Here is an 18,825-nt window from a genome sequence, read left to right as displayed (position 1 = left end):
TCTAATGAAATCATGGATTTAGGCAACAACTGGTAGCTGCTAAAATCCCTAGGTAACAGGTATCAGATACAGTTTTTAAACTTTTCCAAAGGATAGATTGGGCGGAAAACAACTGAACGAATGCAGGGACCACTCTTAACATTACTAATCAGACATCAGGTGCCCCCAAATAGGATGCTAAAGGGAAGACATAGCACACCTGTGAATTTCTCGCCCACCCTACCCCCCAGAATTGCACCTAAATCTGACCAAGCCTCTCCATCTAATTACCAGCTTAGGGGAAGCACACAAGTAGAAGAACATGCTAAATGGAGCTAAATCAACAAAATCTAGAGTGTAAGAAATTCTACATATCAAGCGACTTCAACAAATAAAAAGGATAAACAATGACCAGGAAGAGTTACATATTAGAGAGACTTGAGATCAATCAGCCCAAAGCAATGAGTGGTTCCTAATCAAGTAAACCAACTCTTACCAGACAGTTGGGGGGAGGGCGACTGGATGTTTGAGTGGATTACAGATCTACTACTCAGTGTTTAGATGTGAGGTTCTATTTGATACCAATTACATTTGACAACTGAATAAGAGACACTTGTTGAAGGACAGGGAGTGATTGAGCAAATGAATGAATGGATGAACAAATGCATTAGTTGGCAGTGAAGCTCTAAAAATCTATCACCAGCTGCCTTCACAGTCCTAATCCCTAGTGTGTTTCCTACAGAAGCAGCACAGGCTCTTCCTGTAATGTTCGGGAAATACCTTACGATTTGGGAATATCACAATCACCAGAGAGCCTACTGCAAATGCAGTTGTTCTGGGTCCTTCCCCAGACGTTGTGATTGAGGATATCTATAGCGGGGCCCGAGAAACTGCATTTTTAGCAAGTTTGCTGTGTGAATCTGATGCAGGAACCCACAGAGCCCTGTGAGAGACTCTGAGAAGAGAGCTGGCGGGATAGGGTGTGCTCTAGTGGCCAGTCCTGCCCTTGACCAAGGGCTCTCTGACACAGGCCAGGGACACAAGGCTCAGTTAACTTCTTATGGAGGGGTCTCTTGGCCACTCCTTTCCCCACAATCTTCCACAATAGCAGTCCTCCCCATCCTCCATCCCAAGCCCAACCCTAAACTAGGAGGCAAAATGTAGCTGGGTGTGGAGGTAAACAGGGCATTTGCAATGGATCCCACGTCCTTAAAGTAGGTCCATCCCTAAGATGGCAGGAATAGGGATGAAGGCCCACCCGCTCCTCCCCCAGAGGGGCATCATACCTTCACCTTCTTCTCTGGAGATAAATCCTGACAAAACTGTGGAGAAAAAGAAGCAGCTGCTCTCAGGCTGGCCTGCCTGGAAAGAGCACCATCTTTGCAGAGATGACCACTGCCCTCCCTCAGGAGCCGGGCTGGGCAGAGCGCCTGGGGGGTGGGGGGAGCACACTCACCCTCAGGGCTGAGGCAAAAGTCAGTAGAGGCGGAGCCGTGCTCATTGTGGATGGTGCATCGATACATGCCACAGTCTACAGGGGATGCCTGCACGATGGCCAAGGCCGCCGGCCCCTCGTCCCCTGCACTGCAGAGAAGAGAGACCCTCTCCGTGAGGGCCATTGCCATGCACAGCCCAGGGCCAGACTGTGGTCCTGAGGATCATCACACCCTTCCCTCAGAGGCTGCTGTGGACCCCTAGGAGCTTGGGCAGGTGGTAAGATGTACTGTGGTCAAGAACTGGTTCTAGATCACACAGGCCTGGTTTGCTGTCCTGACACTCACTAGCAGTGTGACTCTGGCAAGTGATTAAATACCTCTGAGCTTCAACTTTCTCCTCTCTACTAAGGAAATACTAGAATGTCCCTCATAGGATTACTGTGAGCATTACATGAGGCCATAGATCCAAAGTGGGAGGACTATGCCCCACATTATTATTGCTGTCATTAGGCAACCAAGGGCAGGTGCAGGTGGTATCCAGCCGGCTTACCTCCTGCCCACCTCGCCCACTGGGCGCTGATCCTTGGCCCAAGTCAAGACTGAATCACTAAGAATGTTGAAAAACTGGCACCAGAGCTTCAGGCTGCCCGAGGCATCAGGAAACTGCTCTACCCGAATCTTCCGGATCACCTGTGGGGCTGAGAGCAGGGGCCTGGTTAAGAGGAACAAGTCACCTCCCCACTACCTTGTGCCCTCCCTGTCCCCACCCCTGCTTCCCTGGGTGTTCTTGGCTGAGAGGAAAGAGGATTCAAGCCTCTGCACAAACCCACTGCTTCCTGGCCCCCTGCTGCAGCCCCCCTGTATCTCTGAGGCATTTGCTCAGACTCCAAAGCACACACCCTAGCTGGAAAGACCCCACCCTTGTGCCCCCACTGGGACCTGGGAGAGCTTCAGAGCCAAAGACACAGAGGGCAGCTAAGAGAGGGCAGGTGCACTTGTGGGGAGCACAGCATAATGTATATACTTGTTGAAACACTTCAGGGTACACCTGGAACTAATGTAACATTGTGTTACACTATATTACACCCTAGTATCTATATATCTATCTATCTATCTATCTATCTATCTATCTACCTATCTACATATATATGTATACACTTTGTATTATATATACACTTTATATTACATTATTATACATTATATTACAAGTATACTCAAAAAAGTTTAAAAACAAAATTTATGAGAGATTAAATGCATACATAGGAAGAAGAAACAATACAAATGACTAGAATCAGAAATTCCTAAGCTCAGGGCAGAACTTTCAGATATTAAATGTATCACGGAGGACACTCTGGTAAATAATACCCTCCACATTTGTTTTACAGATGAAAAGGGAGAATTCACTGGATACTGCTGGCTTGGAAAGCCCACTCAAGAAAAAACAACATGAATGGCCTCACATCTATTAAAAGAACTGAGTTCAGGTCGCCTGGGTGGCTCAGTGGTTGAGCATCTGCCCTTGGCTCAGGGTGTGATCCCAGGGTCCTGGGTTCGAGTCCCACATTGGGCTCCCTGCATGGAGCCTGCTTCTCCCTCTGCCTGTGTCTCTGCCTCTCTCCCTGTGTCTCTCATGAATAAATAAATAAAATCTTAAAAGAAAGAAAGAAAGAAACTGAGCTCACTAAAAACAACAAACCTAAAGCTTTTCCTCAAATAAAATACAAGGCTCTTACGGCATAAAAGAGGGGCAGGGGTGGGGGGAGAAAGGAGGGAGAACCTCAGTTTGGGTTCCAGGCCCTAACTCTAAGAACCTGTGTCTGAATCTGACCCTGCTGCTGTCTCCTTGGGGGACAGGTCTGTGTGGAGTGATGAAAGAGTTGGTGGCGCCAGCCCTAGGACACTATGGGACACTATAAAGCCAGCGCCGCACTAAGGGCCTGATGTCCTCCGTTCCACTTCACTTTCACTGGTACACGGGTGTACTATTCCCAACCCCCAGAGGCAGAGCCCAGAAGGGGACCAGTCCCTCTGATGCCACAGTCCGTGGGGTCCTCACACAGGAATGCCTGCAGGAGGTGCTCTTCCAGGCAGCCCTCTCCTGGGAAGCCCTCCCTGCCTTCCCCGCCTTCCCTGTGGCTCACCTTTTAGCAAGTCTTTGGCTTTCCTGGGTTTGGCGGAAGTGTCCTGCTTGCCCTCGTCTGAGGCCAGCTCTGCGTCCACACTGCCGGCCTTGGGACTTGAGCCCAGGTCTCCTGCTGCCGGTTCCTCCTCCGCCCGGGGCACCTCCAGCATCCCTGCCTTTCTGCCCTGAGTCGGGGAGCGTTTCTCCCGCCCAGGAGTCCCCGGAGACCCGGGTGCAAGGCCCTTCCTGGGCCCCCGAGGGGAGACAGTGGGGCTCTCCCTTTCTTCAGCCTTGGCCGCCTCCCCGTCGCCCGCTGCTCTGACCTTGGGTAGAAATCTCTTCCTCCGGGCCCCCAGAGCTAGCTCCTCAGGGGTTGCTGCTGGCAGGCCTATCAGAGCCTCCCCGGGGGCCTCCTCCTGTTGGAAGGAGTCCTGGGCCCTCCTGTCTGCTGAGACTGGTCCCTGACCAGAGGCTGTCTGTCCACCTGCCTCCCCCAGTGGCCCACCCACACTGCCCTCCTGGGATATCCCTGGGAACCCAGGCCCCTCGGGGGACGCCTCAGCCTCAGCCTCACCCTCACTGGATCCTCCCGAGGCCAGCCCAGGGCCCTCCTCCTCACCCACCACAATGGCAGGGACGGTGAGGGTGCAGGGCCCAGGGCCCCCGGCTGCAGCAAGGGCCTGGCGGCCAGCCTGCACCTCACGATCCAGGAGGCCGGTGAGGCGGCGGGAAGTGCAGGGGCTCAGCAGGAGGCTCTGTGCACTCTGCACCAGATGGTTGTTCTCCACGCGCTCCAGGATGCGCCGGGATGTCCGGGGACTCAGACCAGCCACTTCCACATTGGGGACCAAGGTGGGTGAGGGCCCCGGGGCCCCTGGGGCAGCTCGCTCCTGGGACTCTGCCCCTCCGCCCCCTGTCTCTGTGCTGGAGAGCTTCAGCAGCAGAAGCAGGTAGTTCTTCAGGGAGTCTATGAGGCCAGGGTCACAGCTCCGGGGGCCTGGGGACCTCCCCTCCACATCCGGGCCCTCGGCGCAGGCCCCCTCACCATCACCTGCTGTGGTTGCTGATAGGTGACTCTGGGTAGGGGTCCCAGGCCCCAGGTGCGGTGGGGGCACCGACCTCAGAACGGCCTGGTCCCCAGAGGGCAGGAAAGTGGCAGCACTCATGTGCTGAGAGGACGGAGAGCTGGGCAGTGCCTCCCTGGAGCTCTTGGGCAGGCCCGGCCCATGGGGCGAGGGCAGGATGGGCCCCTCGGGGCTCCAGCTGGCTGGGGGACAGCCACCCAGATCCATGGACAGCACTGCCCCCAGCTGCTCCTCCTTGGGGCATGGGATCAGGCCATCCTCCGGCTTGTCCTCGACCAGACCGGACCCCTCAGACCCTCGGGATCTTGCCCCTCCCTGCTGCCCTGAACCACGACGGGGAGGCTGGGGTCCTGGGGGTGTGGGGCCACCAGCCGGGGCATCCAGCATAGCTGTCAGAGAGCTCCCGGGAACTGGCGCTGCTGCCTCCTCAGATGTGAGCACAAAACCAGATTCTTCTGGGACAGAGGACCCTTCTGGGGTCTGCTCAAAACACTCAATAGTCTGAGGAGATTGAGGACTCTCTGCAGGTGGCCGTTCAGGGACTCTGAACTGTGGGCTGAGGCTGGCCATGGATCCCTTCTCTGACTGACCTTTTGTGGCTATGCTCCCCTCTGACCGTGTCCCTCTGTCCTCCTGGATCCTTCCATCTTCCTGCATCCTCTCATCTGTCTGTGTCCTTTCTGCCTGTGTCACTGCCCTTCCCTGTGCCACCACATTCTCCTGGGGACTCCTAGCTGATGCTGGACTCTCACTTTCTTTGGGCACAATGTCCACCTGTGTCTTCCTATCCACCTGTGTCCTCTGTGTTGTTTGTGTCCTGCCTCCCTGGGTCCTCCTATCCACCTGCGTCTTCCCATCTGCCTCTGTATTCTTGTTGCCTCCAGGTTTCTGGTCAGCAGATGTCCTCCGATCTTCCTGGGTGTCTGTGTCCATGGGCTCAATGACACCCTGGCCTCTGGAGTTGCTGCATCCAGCAGAGACCGTATCAGCACTGTTGCTGGCCAACACAGTAGAAGCCAGGGTTCCCTGGGATTCCAGGACCTGAGAACATATGAACAAAAGCAAGAACTTGGCTACACGTACCTTAGGATCTCTTTCAACCTGGCATCCCAGGCGCCTCTGACCTCATGCAGAAGTGCCCTGACGGGAATCCTGCCACCAGGTTTTCCAGGCCTGCCAGGGGTTGGGAGGCAAAGGACATGTGACAAAATCCCAAGCCCACCCATCCCAATCGCTGGTCCCACAGTCTAGATGAAGGAACATCCAGAATCCAGGTCTAGCTCTAGCCCTCTCACCTCTCCCTGAAGAAAACCTACTTTTCCTGAAAGATTCTGCTCATGTGTCATCCCACCCTTTACCCCTGCCATTTGGAGGAAGGTGTCCTCTCTCCAGGGCTTCTGAGCAATAGATCTGTCCCCCCCCCCTTTTTATGGCTCTAACTACCACCAGATAGAATTATGGGTGAAATGGGAGAGAGCCAAAGAGCCTCCTGAAAATGGCCTCCATGATAGCATCCACCATTAACATTGAGTGAGTGGTAGTAATGTTATCCCATCCAAATGGAGAAGGTTAAAGTAATTAGTAATTCCACCTGTGCTGGAAAAATAAATGAAACATTACACTGTCACCCTTTTGAATACACATTAATTTGCAAAGCTCTATGCTAGGCCCCTATTTATCATACATACACTACCTCATTTAAACCTCACAATATGAAATAGTTGTGAGCATTCTCTGCATTTTAGAGATAAGAATACCAGGGCACCTGGCTGGCACAGCCAGTAGAGTGTGCAACTCTTGATCTTGGGGTTGTGACTTCAAGTCCCCCATTGGGTGTAGAGATTATGTTAAAACAAAAATATTTTTTAAAAAATTTTAAAGTAATCTTAGAGATAAGAACACACCAATGTGGTCAAAAGAGAAATGTGATCATCCACTGTCACACAGTAAGTGGTATAGGTTAGCTCAGAAGCCACGTGTGTCTAGCTTCAAATCCTAGGCTCTCTGCTGTTACACTAGATGCCACCCAATCAAACATAATGAAAAGGACTTCCAGTCTAAACACAGTGACACAAGATAGCAAGCTGCCTGTTTTTCTCCTGAACATAAACAAAACCAACAAAGTAAACAAGAATAAAAAAAGGCAAACTCCATTATGGATGAAACTGGAGGCATAGAAAACCTACAGTCTAAAAAAAAAAAAAAAGAAAGTAAAAGAAAAAACAAACAAACAGGCTGTCACAAGCAGATAGCTGAGCCCTGGGGAGCTGCTCAGGATTAAAAGCTGTGGGGAAGAGAAAAACAGTGAAACAGCTTGGCAGGTCTCAGAACACGGCTGCCAAACACAGTTACTGTAGATGCAGGACTCATCCCAGTGTGATGACCCACCAAGTCAACATCTTACAAGAGCTATGGGATCATGGAGAGTCAGGTGGAAATCACACTGAAGACATTTAAGGTGGACATCCAGCGGATGCAGGCAGAGGAGAGTACATCAGCCCATGGGCAGCATATCTCAGAAAACACTAGCAAACATATGCTACTGAAGAAACTTCCTGGGGGCACCTGGGTGGCTAAGTGGTAGAGTGTCTGCCTTCAGCTCAAATTGTGATCCTGGGGTCCTGGGATAGAGTCCTGCATCAGGCTCCCCGCAAGGAGCCTGCTTCTTCCTCTCCCTGTGTCTCTGCCTCTCTTTCTGTCTGTCATGAATAAATTTAAAAAAGAAAAAGAAACTTCCTGAAAATCTCTAAACTAGGAACACTGTTTCTGAACTTACAAGAACTTAGGGAATATCATTCCCATGAGCCCCGCTTGAAGAAACTACTGGAGAACATACTATGGTCAACCAAAAAGATGATTAGGGAAACCACAGCAAAATTCATGCCAAGCATTAAATATGTATTAATTATATAATCAAGACTAGAATCATGAGATGCCTGGGTGGCTCAGCGGTCGGGCATCTGCCTTTGACTCAGGGCATGATCCTGGAGTCCTGGGATCGAGTTCTGCATCGGGCTCCCTGAATGGAGCCTGCTTCTCCCTATTCCTGTGTCTCTGCCTCTCTCTCTTTCTGTATCTCTCATGAATAAATAAATACAATATTTTTTAAAAGAAGACTAGAATCAAAGGGGTTTAGGGTAGCAGAGCAAAAATGTCAGTGTCCTATGTACTGACCAGGCAGAAATGATACAACTCATACAAAAGGGGAAGGAGGTAGAAGGTGGCAAGTGGTCTAAATTCCTTGACTGTATCACCTATGCAAGCCAGGAATCAAAGATTTACTCAAAACTGAAAAACCAGGTAATAGAAATACAGGATATTGAACTACACAGAGATTATCACCTAGAAATAAAATATGGAGCTAATATGAGATAGAAAATGACAGGGGGAAAGGGGTAGTGGAAACACTGCATCATAGCTCATCATAAAAAATTAAGACATTGAACAGAGGAAATACTTAATGGTATCATATGAAACATAAAATATATATTATAAATTACCACATACAAATATTTCCAGTTATCAGAAGAACCACACACAAAACCAAAGGAAACACATCATACAAAGAAAGGCCTTAAAATATATATAATTAAGCTACATTTTAATTAAGTACAGAATTTAAAGTTACTGAATATGGAGTTTTAAATGAATGATGCCATTTATTCAAATATGGGAAAAATAAAAGTGTGGTGATGCTCAGAAGCCATCAAATAAAAGCCTGACTGGTCAAAGAATTTAGTAAAAATGCTTCTCCAACATCTCTGACAACCAGTAAGATACTCTAACAGACAAAAACCCCTTGGAGCCAACAAACAGCAATTAGAAATATAATAGAACACTTCTGTTAACTCCTGGTGTTCTAGGATTAGGAAGCATTAACATGGGCGTGAAATCTATAAGTTGACAAGGAAAATGCTGATTTTGCACAAGACTCATAAGAACAGATATTTTTTTGCCTTTTTTTTTTTTTAATTTTTATTTATCCATGATAGTCACAGAGAGGCAGAGACATAGGCAGAGGGAGAAGCAGGCTCCATGCACCGGGAGCCCGACGTGGGACTCGATCCCGGGTCTCCAGGATCGCGCCCTGGGCCAAAGGCAAGCGCCAAACCACTGCGCCACCCAGGGATCCCATTTTTTGCCTTTTTTAAGATGTTATTTTTAAGTCATCTCAACACCCAACGTGCAGCTCAAACTTACAACCCAGAGATCAAGAGTCACACACTCTACTGACTGAGCCAGCCAGGTGCCCCTAGAGCCTTTGATTAAAGGTATCTTCTCTCCCCCAACCCCAAGCCCAATCAGTCCCTGAGTCCTATCAAACCTACTTCCTCAGTGTCTCAATATCTATTCCCTTCTCTATTTCCACTGCCAACTGTCTAAACCAGGCTGCCAACAATTCTGTCTCGCCTGGACTGCTGTAAAGCCTCCCGACTGGCATCCATAACTCCAGCCTTTGCCTCTGTGTGACACTTACCCTCACTGCAGCCCAAGTGATCTTACTGAAATACAAATCCAATTGTGACACTCCCCTGCTTAAAAACCTCTCCAGGGCTTATCATCATTTACAGGATAAAGCCTAAAAGCCCAAGCCTCAAAGAGCAAAAAATTTAAGAACACTGTTGGCCAGAGTATGGGGAAACAGGTTGTCAGCACAGCCTCTATGGATGGCAGTTTGGCATAATTTAATAAAACTAAAAACACTTATACTCTTTGACCTAATAGTTCCAATATGAGGAATTTGTCCTCTAGATATATTTCCATGTGTAAATGGACTTACATACAAGGATATTCATTGCAGCACACTTTATAACAGCAAAAGACTAGAAATTACCCAAATTCTATCAACACAGAATTGATCCAGTGAATTACAGTACATCCATATTCCAAATAAATAAAATAAATATCCAAATAGGAAAGCAACGTGTGGATAGAAAGTATAACATGCAACCTTTGTGTAGCAAATATACAGGCACACACATATTTCCAAACAAAGGGAAACTAGTTTTGGAAGTATGCCCAAGAAACTAGCTCTGGCCACTGATTTCAGGAGGAGAAATTGGGTTCGGGAGGAGGGTGCAGTTGAGGAAGACAATATTCTCCATATACCTTTTCTACTTTTTAAATTTTATACCATGTGCACATGACATATACCAACAATTTTCAATTTAAACTGAAAATAAGTAATTTAAATCTTGTGTGATCAACAAAGCCCATCCTTCAACAAGGGTCCCAGGTCTCTCTTTCCAGGTTCACCTCTTGGGTTCCTCTGTCCACTCCCACTAAGTTACTATAGTGACCACTATGTTATTTTATTACTACTCTGTTATTTTCTCTCTGCTGGACAGCCTCAGCCTTCTCCTTGGTCAACTGAAAGACTCCTTCTCATCTTTGAGGACCTCACCCTCAAGAGAAGAATATGTTTTCTTCTCTTCTTGGAAAAGTTCTGAGTCTCCTTCACCCACCCAAAAACATTAGTGGCTTCCTACCCTATGCACCCACAGCAAATGTACCTACCTGTATTGGTAAACACTCATTCTGTGTGGTAGTTATTTGTCTCATGCATGTGGCACCTCCTAATGTGTAAACTCTTCTCCTCCAAAGAGGTGGACCTAACACAGATCCAGGGTTAAAGGTGGTACTAGGTAACTACATGGTGAATGATCAATTGAGTACTTTCCATACACTTCTGCAAAGGCTGACCTCTTTAAACACTCTGGTGTGTGTGTATGTCTACATCAGGAACTGTGTGGAGATATGAGGACGGCCAAGTATTTCTTTAAAATAACCATGGTGCGAGCAGGGGTGAACCCTGCTGGTTCGGTGTGAGCTCTTTCTTTTCTTTCTTTTCTTTCTTTTCTTTCTTTCTTTCTTTCTTTCTTTCTTTCTTTTCTTTCTTTCTTTCCTTCCTTCCTTTTTTCTTTCTTTCTTTCTTTCTTTCTTTCTTTCTTTCTTTCTTTCTTTCTTTCTTTCTTTCTTTCTTTCTTCTTTCTTTCTTTTTTCTTTTTTTTCCCAGTGTGAGCTTTTTTACCACAAAGAACAGCAATATATTTAATTTTCCATCCTGTGTTACTGTCTTCCTCATGAATTCTCAGAGACTAAGAACACAGTCTGATTCACCTTTGCATCCTGCACAGGCCTGAGCACATAGATTCCAGGAATCAACTACTGACTGACAAGTACTATGGCTTCTAACTCTCAAGGTGGGACATGGTCCTGGAGTGTTGCTTTGGGAAACCAGGGGACAAAACCAGGAGTTTAACAGGAATGGTGAGGACAGTGCCTAGGACCTGGAATCTCCTTCCTCTGAAACCCAGACCCAGGGCTGATACGGAGGCTCTATCCTCTTTAAATGTTTGGTAGTTGTCAATAAAACTATCTGGCCAGAAAGATTTCCTTTCTGGATGATTTTTAACTACAAATTTTATTTCTGTACAACTATAGGATTATTCAATTTATCTCATTGTTTGCAAGAGTTTGGTACTTTGTAGTTTTTAAAGAATTGGCCTATTTCATCTAAGTTGTTGAACTAAATGCATAGTTTTTCATGATGGTCCTTTATCACCCTTTTAATACTTGCATAGTCTCTAGCGATATTATCTTTCATTCCTTTTTTTAAAAAAATCTTTTTTAAAAGATTTATTTATTGGGACACCTGGGTGATTCAGTGGTTGAGCGTCATGATCCCGGGGTCTGAGTATCGAGTCCCACTTCGGGCTCCTTACAGGGATCCTGCTTCTCCCTCTGCCTATATCTCTGCCTCTCTCTTTCTGTGTCTCTCCTGGACAAATAAAATATTTTAATAAATAAATAAATAAAAATAAAATATTTGTTTGTTTCAGAGGATTAAGAGAGAAAGTACAAGTAGGAGGGAGGGACGGGGGGAAGAATCTTCAAGCAGACCCCCATTGAGTGCAGAGCCAGCCACAGGGCTTGATTCCACGACCCAGGAGATCATGAACTGAGCCAAAACCAAGAGTCAGACATCTGACTGAGCTACCCAGGCACCCCTAAAAATCTTTCTTGAGGGATCCCTGGGTGGCGCAGCGGTTTGGCGCCTGCCTTTGGCCCAGGGCGCGATCCTGGAGACCCGGGATCGAATCCCGCGTCGGGCTCCCGGTGCATGGAGCCTGCTTCTCCCTCCGCCTGTGTCTCTGCCTCTCTCTCTCTCTCTGTGGCTGTCATGGATAAATAAAAAATTAAAAAAAAAATTAAAAAAAAATCTTTCTTGAGGTATAATTGACAAAAATTGTATAATTTAAGGTTTACAACTTGATGTTTTGATATACCTATGTATACTGTGAAATGATCAACATGATTAAGCCCTTCTTTCATCCTTAATGCTAGTCATTTGTGCCTTGTCTCATTTTTTCCTTGTCTCATTGAGTCTTGCTAGGGGTTAATCAATATTACTGATTTCTTTTTTCAAATAACCAGATTTCAATTTAATTTGCGTTCTCCATAGTTTTTCTGTTCTCAAAGTCATTGTTTTCTGCTCTTTTCATTATTATGTCCTTCCTTCTCCTTGTTTTGGATTTATTTTGCTCTTTTCTTTTCTGGTTTCTCAACATGGGAGCTTAGATTATGGACTTCAGACCTTCTTTTTTTAAATATAAATATTTTAATGCTATAACTTTTCTTCAAAATATTTATCAGCATCCAAAATTTTGATGTGTTGTATTTTAATTTTCATTTAGTTAAAAATATTTTCCACCTGCCCTTAAGACTTTCCTCTTTGACCTATCAGAGAGTATTATAAATATTTTAAAGTGTTTGGAGACTTTCCTATTGTATTTTTTCATGAATTTGTAGCTTAAGTCCATTTTGGTCAGAAAACATACTTCGTGTAATTTCAATTATTTTATGTTTTTTAAAATTTGTTTATGACCTAAGATATGATCTCTTTTGGTGAATGTTTTACATGCACTTGAAAAGAACAAGTATTCTGGGGTTGCTACATGGAGTATCCTATGCATGTGTTAGGCCCAGTTGGTTGATAATGCTGTTCAGCTCTTTTCTATTCTTATTCTTACTGATTTTCAGTCTATTAGCTCAAGATGTTACTGAAAGAATGTCAAAGTGTCCAGCTATAATGGCTGATTTGTCTGTTTCTCCTTACAGTTCTTCATCTATTTTGAGGCTTGTTGTTAAGGCAAACACATTTTTTTATTATGTTTTCTTAAGTGGATCCTTTTCTTATTATATAATTCACAATTTTGCCCTGGTAATTTTCTTTGCCCTGGAGTCTACATTGTCTGAAATTAATATGGTCACTCCAGTTTTCAATTGATTAGCGTTTGTATAGTGTATATTTTCTATCACTTTACTTTTGACCTACCTATAATATCATAGTTGAAATCAATTTCTTGTAAAAAGCATAGAGTTAAGAATGGTTTTTGACTCATTATCACAATCTCTTTTTTTTAAGATGTTATTTATTTATTCACGAGAGACACAGAGAGAGAAGTAGAGACATAGGCAAAAGGAGAAGTGGGTTCGTCTCAGGGAGCCCGATGTGGGACTCGATCCCTAGATCTGGGATCGGGACCCCAGCTGAAGGCAGATGCTCAACTGCTGAGCCACCCAGGCATCCCCATCCCCACACTCACAATCTCTTGTGTGTTCAGACCATTTATATTTAATATAATTATTTATATGTTTGCATTTAGGTCAATTATTTTATTATTTGTTTCCTGTTTTTTCCTTCCTCTGTTTCCCCTTTCCTATCTTCTTTTAGTTTATTTGAACATTTTTAGTATTCCATTTTAATCTATATATTGTGATTTTTATTATATTTCTTTGTATAAAAAATTTCTTTGTATAAAAAATTGATTTTTATTATATTTCTTTGTATGGTACTTTAATTGTTGCTTTAATTGTTGAGTACTTTAATTGTTGCTTTGTATAGTACTTTAATAGTACTTATATAGTACTATATTTACTTAACTTCCTGCAGTCTATTTGGAGTCAATATTTTACCTCTTCAACTGAAACATAGTAATTTTACCACCATATAGGTCTCTTTATCCTCTCCCCTTTATGTTGCATGTTTACCAAGATATTTACCATCTCTGTAGTTCTTCCTTCATTCCTGATGATACAAGTTCCCTTCTGGTATCATTTCCCTTCTATAGGAAAAATGTACCTTAGCAATTCTTTCAGAACAGGTCTGCCAGTGATTTATCCTGAGTTTTCCTTTATCTGGTAATGTCTTTACTTCACCTTCAATACTGAAGACATTTTTGCTGAATGTAGACTTATAGATTGAAAGATCTTTTCTGTTAGCATGTCTATTATTCCACTTTCTTTTGACCTCCATTGTTTTGAATGAGAAATCTGCAGTCATTTGAATCATTGCTCTCCTATAATGTATTGTCACTGACTATTTTCAAGAGTTTTGTGTTGTCTTTAGTTCTCAGCAATTTGATTATTGTTTTTTGGCATGGAATTCTGCAGCCATATCTTATTTGGGATTGCTGAATTTCTTGTCTGTAGGTTTGTGTCTTTTGCCAATTTTGAGAAGTTTTCAGCCATTATTTATTTATATATTGTTTTCTGCATCATACTCTTCTCTACTTCTGGGTCTCCAATGACACAAACATTAGATATTTTGATTCTATACCACAGGTCCCTGAAGCTCTGTTTATTTATTTTTCCTAAGTTTTTATTTTCCCTTATTCTGATTGAATAATTTCTGTTGATCTATCTTTAAGTTTACTGACATTTTCCTATCACCTTCATTCTGCTATTGTGCCTAGCCAGGAAGTGTTTTTATTTCAATTATTGCATTTTTCAGTTCTGAAATTAAAATTTAATTCTTTGTATTTTGCATTTATTTGCAGAGACTTTCTATGTTTCCATTTATTTCCAGAGTGTTTACCCTTACATTTTAAAAAAGATTTTGTTTATTTATTTGAGAGACAGAGAGAGTGAGCATGGAGGGGCAGAGGGAGGAGAGCAGACCCCCCCCCCCCATGGAGCAGGAAGCCTGAGGCAGAGTTTGATCACAGGACCTGGAGATCATGACCTGAACCAAATGCAGACACTCAAATTACTGAGCCACTCAGACACCCTTACCCTTACATTTTCTCACATTTTTATAGTATCTGATTTTAAGCCAGATAATTCCAACATCTTTAACTATTTTCCCATACAAGTTGAGATTTCCTGATTTTTCACATGTTAGGTAATTTTTATTGTATCTAGACTTTTTGAATATCATGAGATCACTTTTCAAAGACTTTGCAGTGCTATTCAGATCTGTCCAGTGTATATGCACCAACGGGCCAGTCTGGGACCTAGAGGATGGTCTTTTAGTTCCATTCTCAAAGTTTTTGATACACTGTGCAGAACCAGATCCATGCATGCATGAATAGCTTCAAAACAAGCCCAGGAATTTATAAATAGCTTAGGAAGTCACTTTCTCAAATGTTCCTTCTCCATGATCTCCCCTGTACTTTCTGGGTTCATAGGACTCCCTTCTTCAGTCCTCTGCCCAGATAGCTGGGGTTTCATACTCTGTAACACACTTTCACACATGAACCTGTGTCCTAAGCCAAGGAAGAGACCCAAAAGAGAGAAAATTTTAAAAGGAACAGGAATTCATCCTACCCTCTTGGGGACCACAACTTCTCTGAATGGAGGGAAAGATTCCCCATCCTCAAAGTTTGACACCTGTGGACATTGCTGCCAACACCAGAAGATTCCTTTCCTTGTCCTCAAGTCTGATGTAGAGTAGAAGACTTCTTCTGAAGTAAAGCCAATGCTTACTTCTGAATTTCTGATTACATTAAGACCAGACCAATAGAATATTAGATCTAAAAAACAAACAAACTGGTAAACACTGCTGGTTCTGGGGTACTTTGAAGTCTGGTGTTCTTCCCCAGTCTGCCTACTATTTGCTTATCAAAGTCATCAAATAGCTGCACCATGCATTTTGCCCAAGTTTTTAGCTGCATTCAATGAGAGATATAGGGTGAGTGGTTTTGCCCCATCTTATCCAGAACTGAAAATGTTATAACCATAACAACTAGCTTCATACTGCCTATTGTATTTTTCAGTTCTAGAGTTCCAGTTGGTTTATTTTTAAGTCTATCTCACTTTCTATAGCTTCTAGTTCTCTGAAAATTTCAATCTTTTTACTTTCATTGAATACAGGAAAGTTTAGTTTTCATGCTTCATGTCTCATAATTCTAAAAGGTGGAACCCCTAAGGACACATTTGTATTGTCTGCTGTTTTGTTACTTCTTTTTCATGTTTTCCTCTCAGAGCACTTCTTATCTTCACTTGAATGCCAAATATTATATTTGAAATGCTTTTAAAAAATTATTTGAAGGTTAAAGTCATGTTATCATCCTCCAGATGATTTTTGCTTCTTCCAGGTGCTTGGGGCACCAAGTATTTTGAATCACCTTAACCTAACTTCAGGGACTGAGATATTTCTTAGTCATCCAGGCAACTCAAGATAAGCCTCAGTCCCAGGGTACTTTGCTTCTGGCTCACTACTTATTCAGGATCCCAACCTGAAGATCAGGTGTTTACCAGGGCTACTACTCTTAGACCATAGACTCCAATCTTTGCTCCCTAGTCCCACAAGGGTATCTAAAACATTGCTGAGTCTCTCATTCTCCTCTTCTGGAGTAGCAAATAGACACAGGATAAAAGTTATGCCAAATACTGGGCTCACCATTCTGGATTTCCATCTCCTTCCATATTCTGGACTAATAACTCTTCACCTTGTCCTTTACTAGTTGTCCTCTATAGGAAGTTGGTCTGAACAACCTAACCTAGCACTACTGGAAGCTTATATTCAATAAATGTTAGTTCTCCCCCCTTTCTGTCTCACCCCCAAGCCTGGATGATGTTACAGTTAATGCTAAACAAACCAAAGCAGAGCACAAGATATGGAAGAGAAGAAAAAGTGTTAAGAAGCTTTAAGAGCATCTGGGCATTAAGACTAGGACAGGTAGGTTTGCATTCCTCTTTTTTTTTTTTGTTTGTTTTTTTTTTTGTTTTTTGTTTTGCATTCCTCTTCTAGCCCAACACCTTACTTTTGCTTCATGCTCCGTGTCCTTCCCAGAATGTCTTCCTTCCTCTCTACCACCTATTTTTCAAACTGGGGATATTATAGGCATTTTTTTAATATTAAAACAACAACAATAATAATTTCTATTTGATGTTTTTCTACTATGATATTTCCAGTAATGAATCCTGTACATGCTACCAGCCAGTCTGGCCACTTCCCAGATCCCTTCCCTAGCAACTATGGACCACCCTACTCTCTTTCCCTGGAAACCTACAGCAGTAAACATTCACCACACCCTCTCTGTACTTAGGGTTTGGTGTAAGTCTAATCTCCTAGATTCACTAGATAATTCCCTAAGGATCATGTCTCTCCTCAAGCCCTCTTCCCTTCAACAGCTCTCAGAAAATGCTTGTATTCATGTGTTCTCTGAAAACAGAAGATCCCTTATTTGGGAGTGGAGTTACCAAATTGCAGGATGATCATCCTCAAGACTTATAGGTTTTCCCAAGAAGAGACACTCAGAGGTCTCAAGGCATTCAGCAGAGCTCTCTCATGTGTACACTGTCCCCCGCAAGGATGTGGGTGGATGGGGCATTCCACCATGTCCCTACAGCTGTACCTTAGCTCCAGAGATCTGAGCCAGTCTCAGAGAAGATCTTGGCCTAGGGCACTAAAAAAGCAGCATTTGAGGGCACTGATGGCCAGTTCCCCACTCATTAAGTACCTTCAGGGAAGATCACTTCTGCCCAGGGAGAGAGCTGTCTGCACAACATTTCTGGGCTTAAGAGGGGAGGAGGGTGTCTGGATATTCTCAACAACCCCAACATCTGCTCCTCATCCATAGCCAATATGGAAGCCTAATTTGAACTGCTGGAGACATCCATTATTTCCAGGAAAGGAAATCAAGACAGAGTCGAAGAGCAGCGGCATCATGTCCCAGAGGCAGAGATACTTCAAGTACTGGACCCTAAAAAGACACGTGCTGGGCCCATATAAAAAAACAACAAGAACTTAAAAAGAGATATGAAAGGAGGATTAAATAATGGAAATGAATACCATGCTGTCAGACAAGAAAGCTAAATATTAAGATATGGGTTTTTCCAAATTAATTCTTATACTTACTCTAATCCTAACCAGAACACCAGTGATATAGAGACAGCACATTAGTGGTTGTCTGGGTCTGGGGTGGGAATAAGGATGAACTGCAAAATGGAACACGGATCTTTCTAGGGTGATGTAAATGTTCAAAAACTAATTTTGGTAATACCTGAATAATTCTAAATTGTGTACATTAAATTGCACATTTGAAAGAGGTGAATGTTATGGTATATATATATAATATATACATATATAATATGTATATATATTATGCCTCCATAAAGCTGTTTAAAACATATATCTAGCAAGTTTTATTAAAATATCGTTCCAAATACAAATCAGACTTCAGTTTTCCATGAAAAGATTTAACAGGTATATGATCTTATTAAAAATAGCTTACCACTTTTTTTTAAATGTGATTTTTTAAAGTGGTAAACAGGGCAGCCCAGGTGGCTCAGCGGTTTAGCGCCGTCTTCAGCCCAGGGCTTGATCTTGGAGACCCGGGATCGAGTCCCACGTTGGGCTCCCTGCATGGAGCCTGCCTCTCCCTCTACCTCTCTCTCTCTCTGAGTGTGTGTCTCTCTTGAAATGAATGAATAAAATCTTTAAAAAAAGTAAAAAATAAAGTGGTAAATATAAAGGTACAAGGTAAACAAAACAAAACAGTGATATCTAAAAGTTTAAAGAGGGGATCCCTGGGTGGCGCAGCGGTTTGGCGCCTGCCTTTGGCCCAGGGCGCGATCCTGGAGACCCGGGATCGAATCCCACGTCAGGCTCCCGGTGCATGGAGCCTGCTTCTCCCTCTGCCTGTGTCTCTGCCTCTCTCTCTCTCTCTCTGTGTGTGACTATCATAGATAAATAAAAAAAAAAAATAAAAAAAAAATAAAAGTTTAAAGAATTTCAAACAATGATTTTAAAATTTCCCTACAAAAAAACTTTTTAAATAAAGTTTCCCTACAGGAATAAACAAGAGAAAATAGCAAAGAAAAATTTTAAAAGAAGCCTAAGAGGATTGGTCTGCCAGAAATTAAACTACAGTCATTAGTCATTAAAACAAGGTTATTCTGTTGTAAGAATCAA

General features: G+C 43.6%; 1 protein-coding gene across 3 annotated transcripts in view; it reads right to left on the bottom strand.

Annotated features, from left to right (window-relative positions):
* The window catches only part of ALPK3 (alpha kinase 3), a 51,086-nt gene that overhangs the window by 8,050 nt on the left and 24,211 nt on the right, over positions 1-18,825 (bottom strand). For all 3 annotated transcript variants that reach the window (XM_041751916.1, XM_041751915.1, XM_041751914.1), the window contains 4 exons: positions 3,557-5,663; positions 1,966-2,113; positions 1,436-1,563; positions 1,266-1,301 (listed from right to left, as the gene is read on the bottom strand). In XM_041751916.1, the coding sequence (XP_041607850.1) occupies positions 1,266-1,301; positions 1,436-1,563; positions 1,966-2,113; positions 3,557-5,663 (2,419 nt within the window). The remainder of the gene's footprint in view (positions 1-1,265; positions 1,302-1,435; positions 1,564-1,965; positions 2,114-3,556; positions 5,664-18,825) is intronic.

Source organism: Vulpes lagopus, chromosome 4, assembly GCF_018345385.1.
Source record: "Vulpes lagopus strain Blue_001 chromosome 4, ASM1834538v1, whole genome shotgun sequence".
In the NCBI taxonomy this organism is placed as follows: domain Eukaryota; kingdom Metazoa; phylum Chordata; class Mammalia; order Carnivora; family Canidae; genus Vulpes; species Vulpes lagopus.
This window is presented reverse-complemented; position numbering and strand designations above follow the sequence as displayed.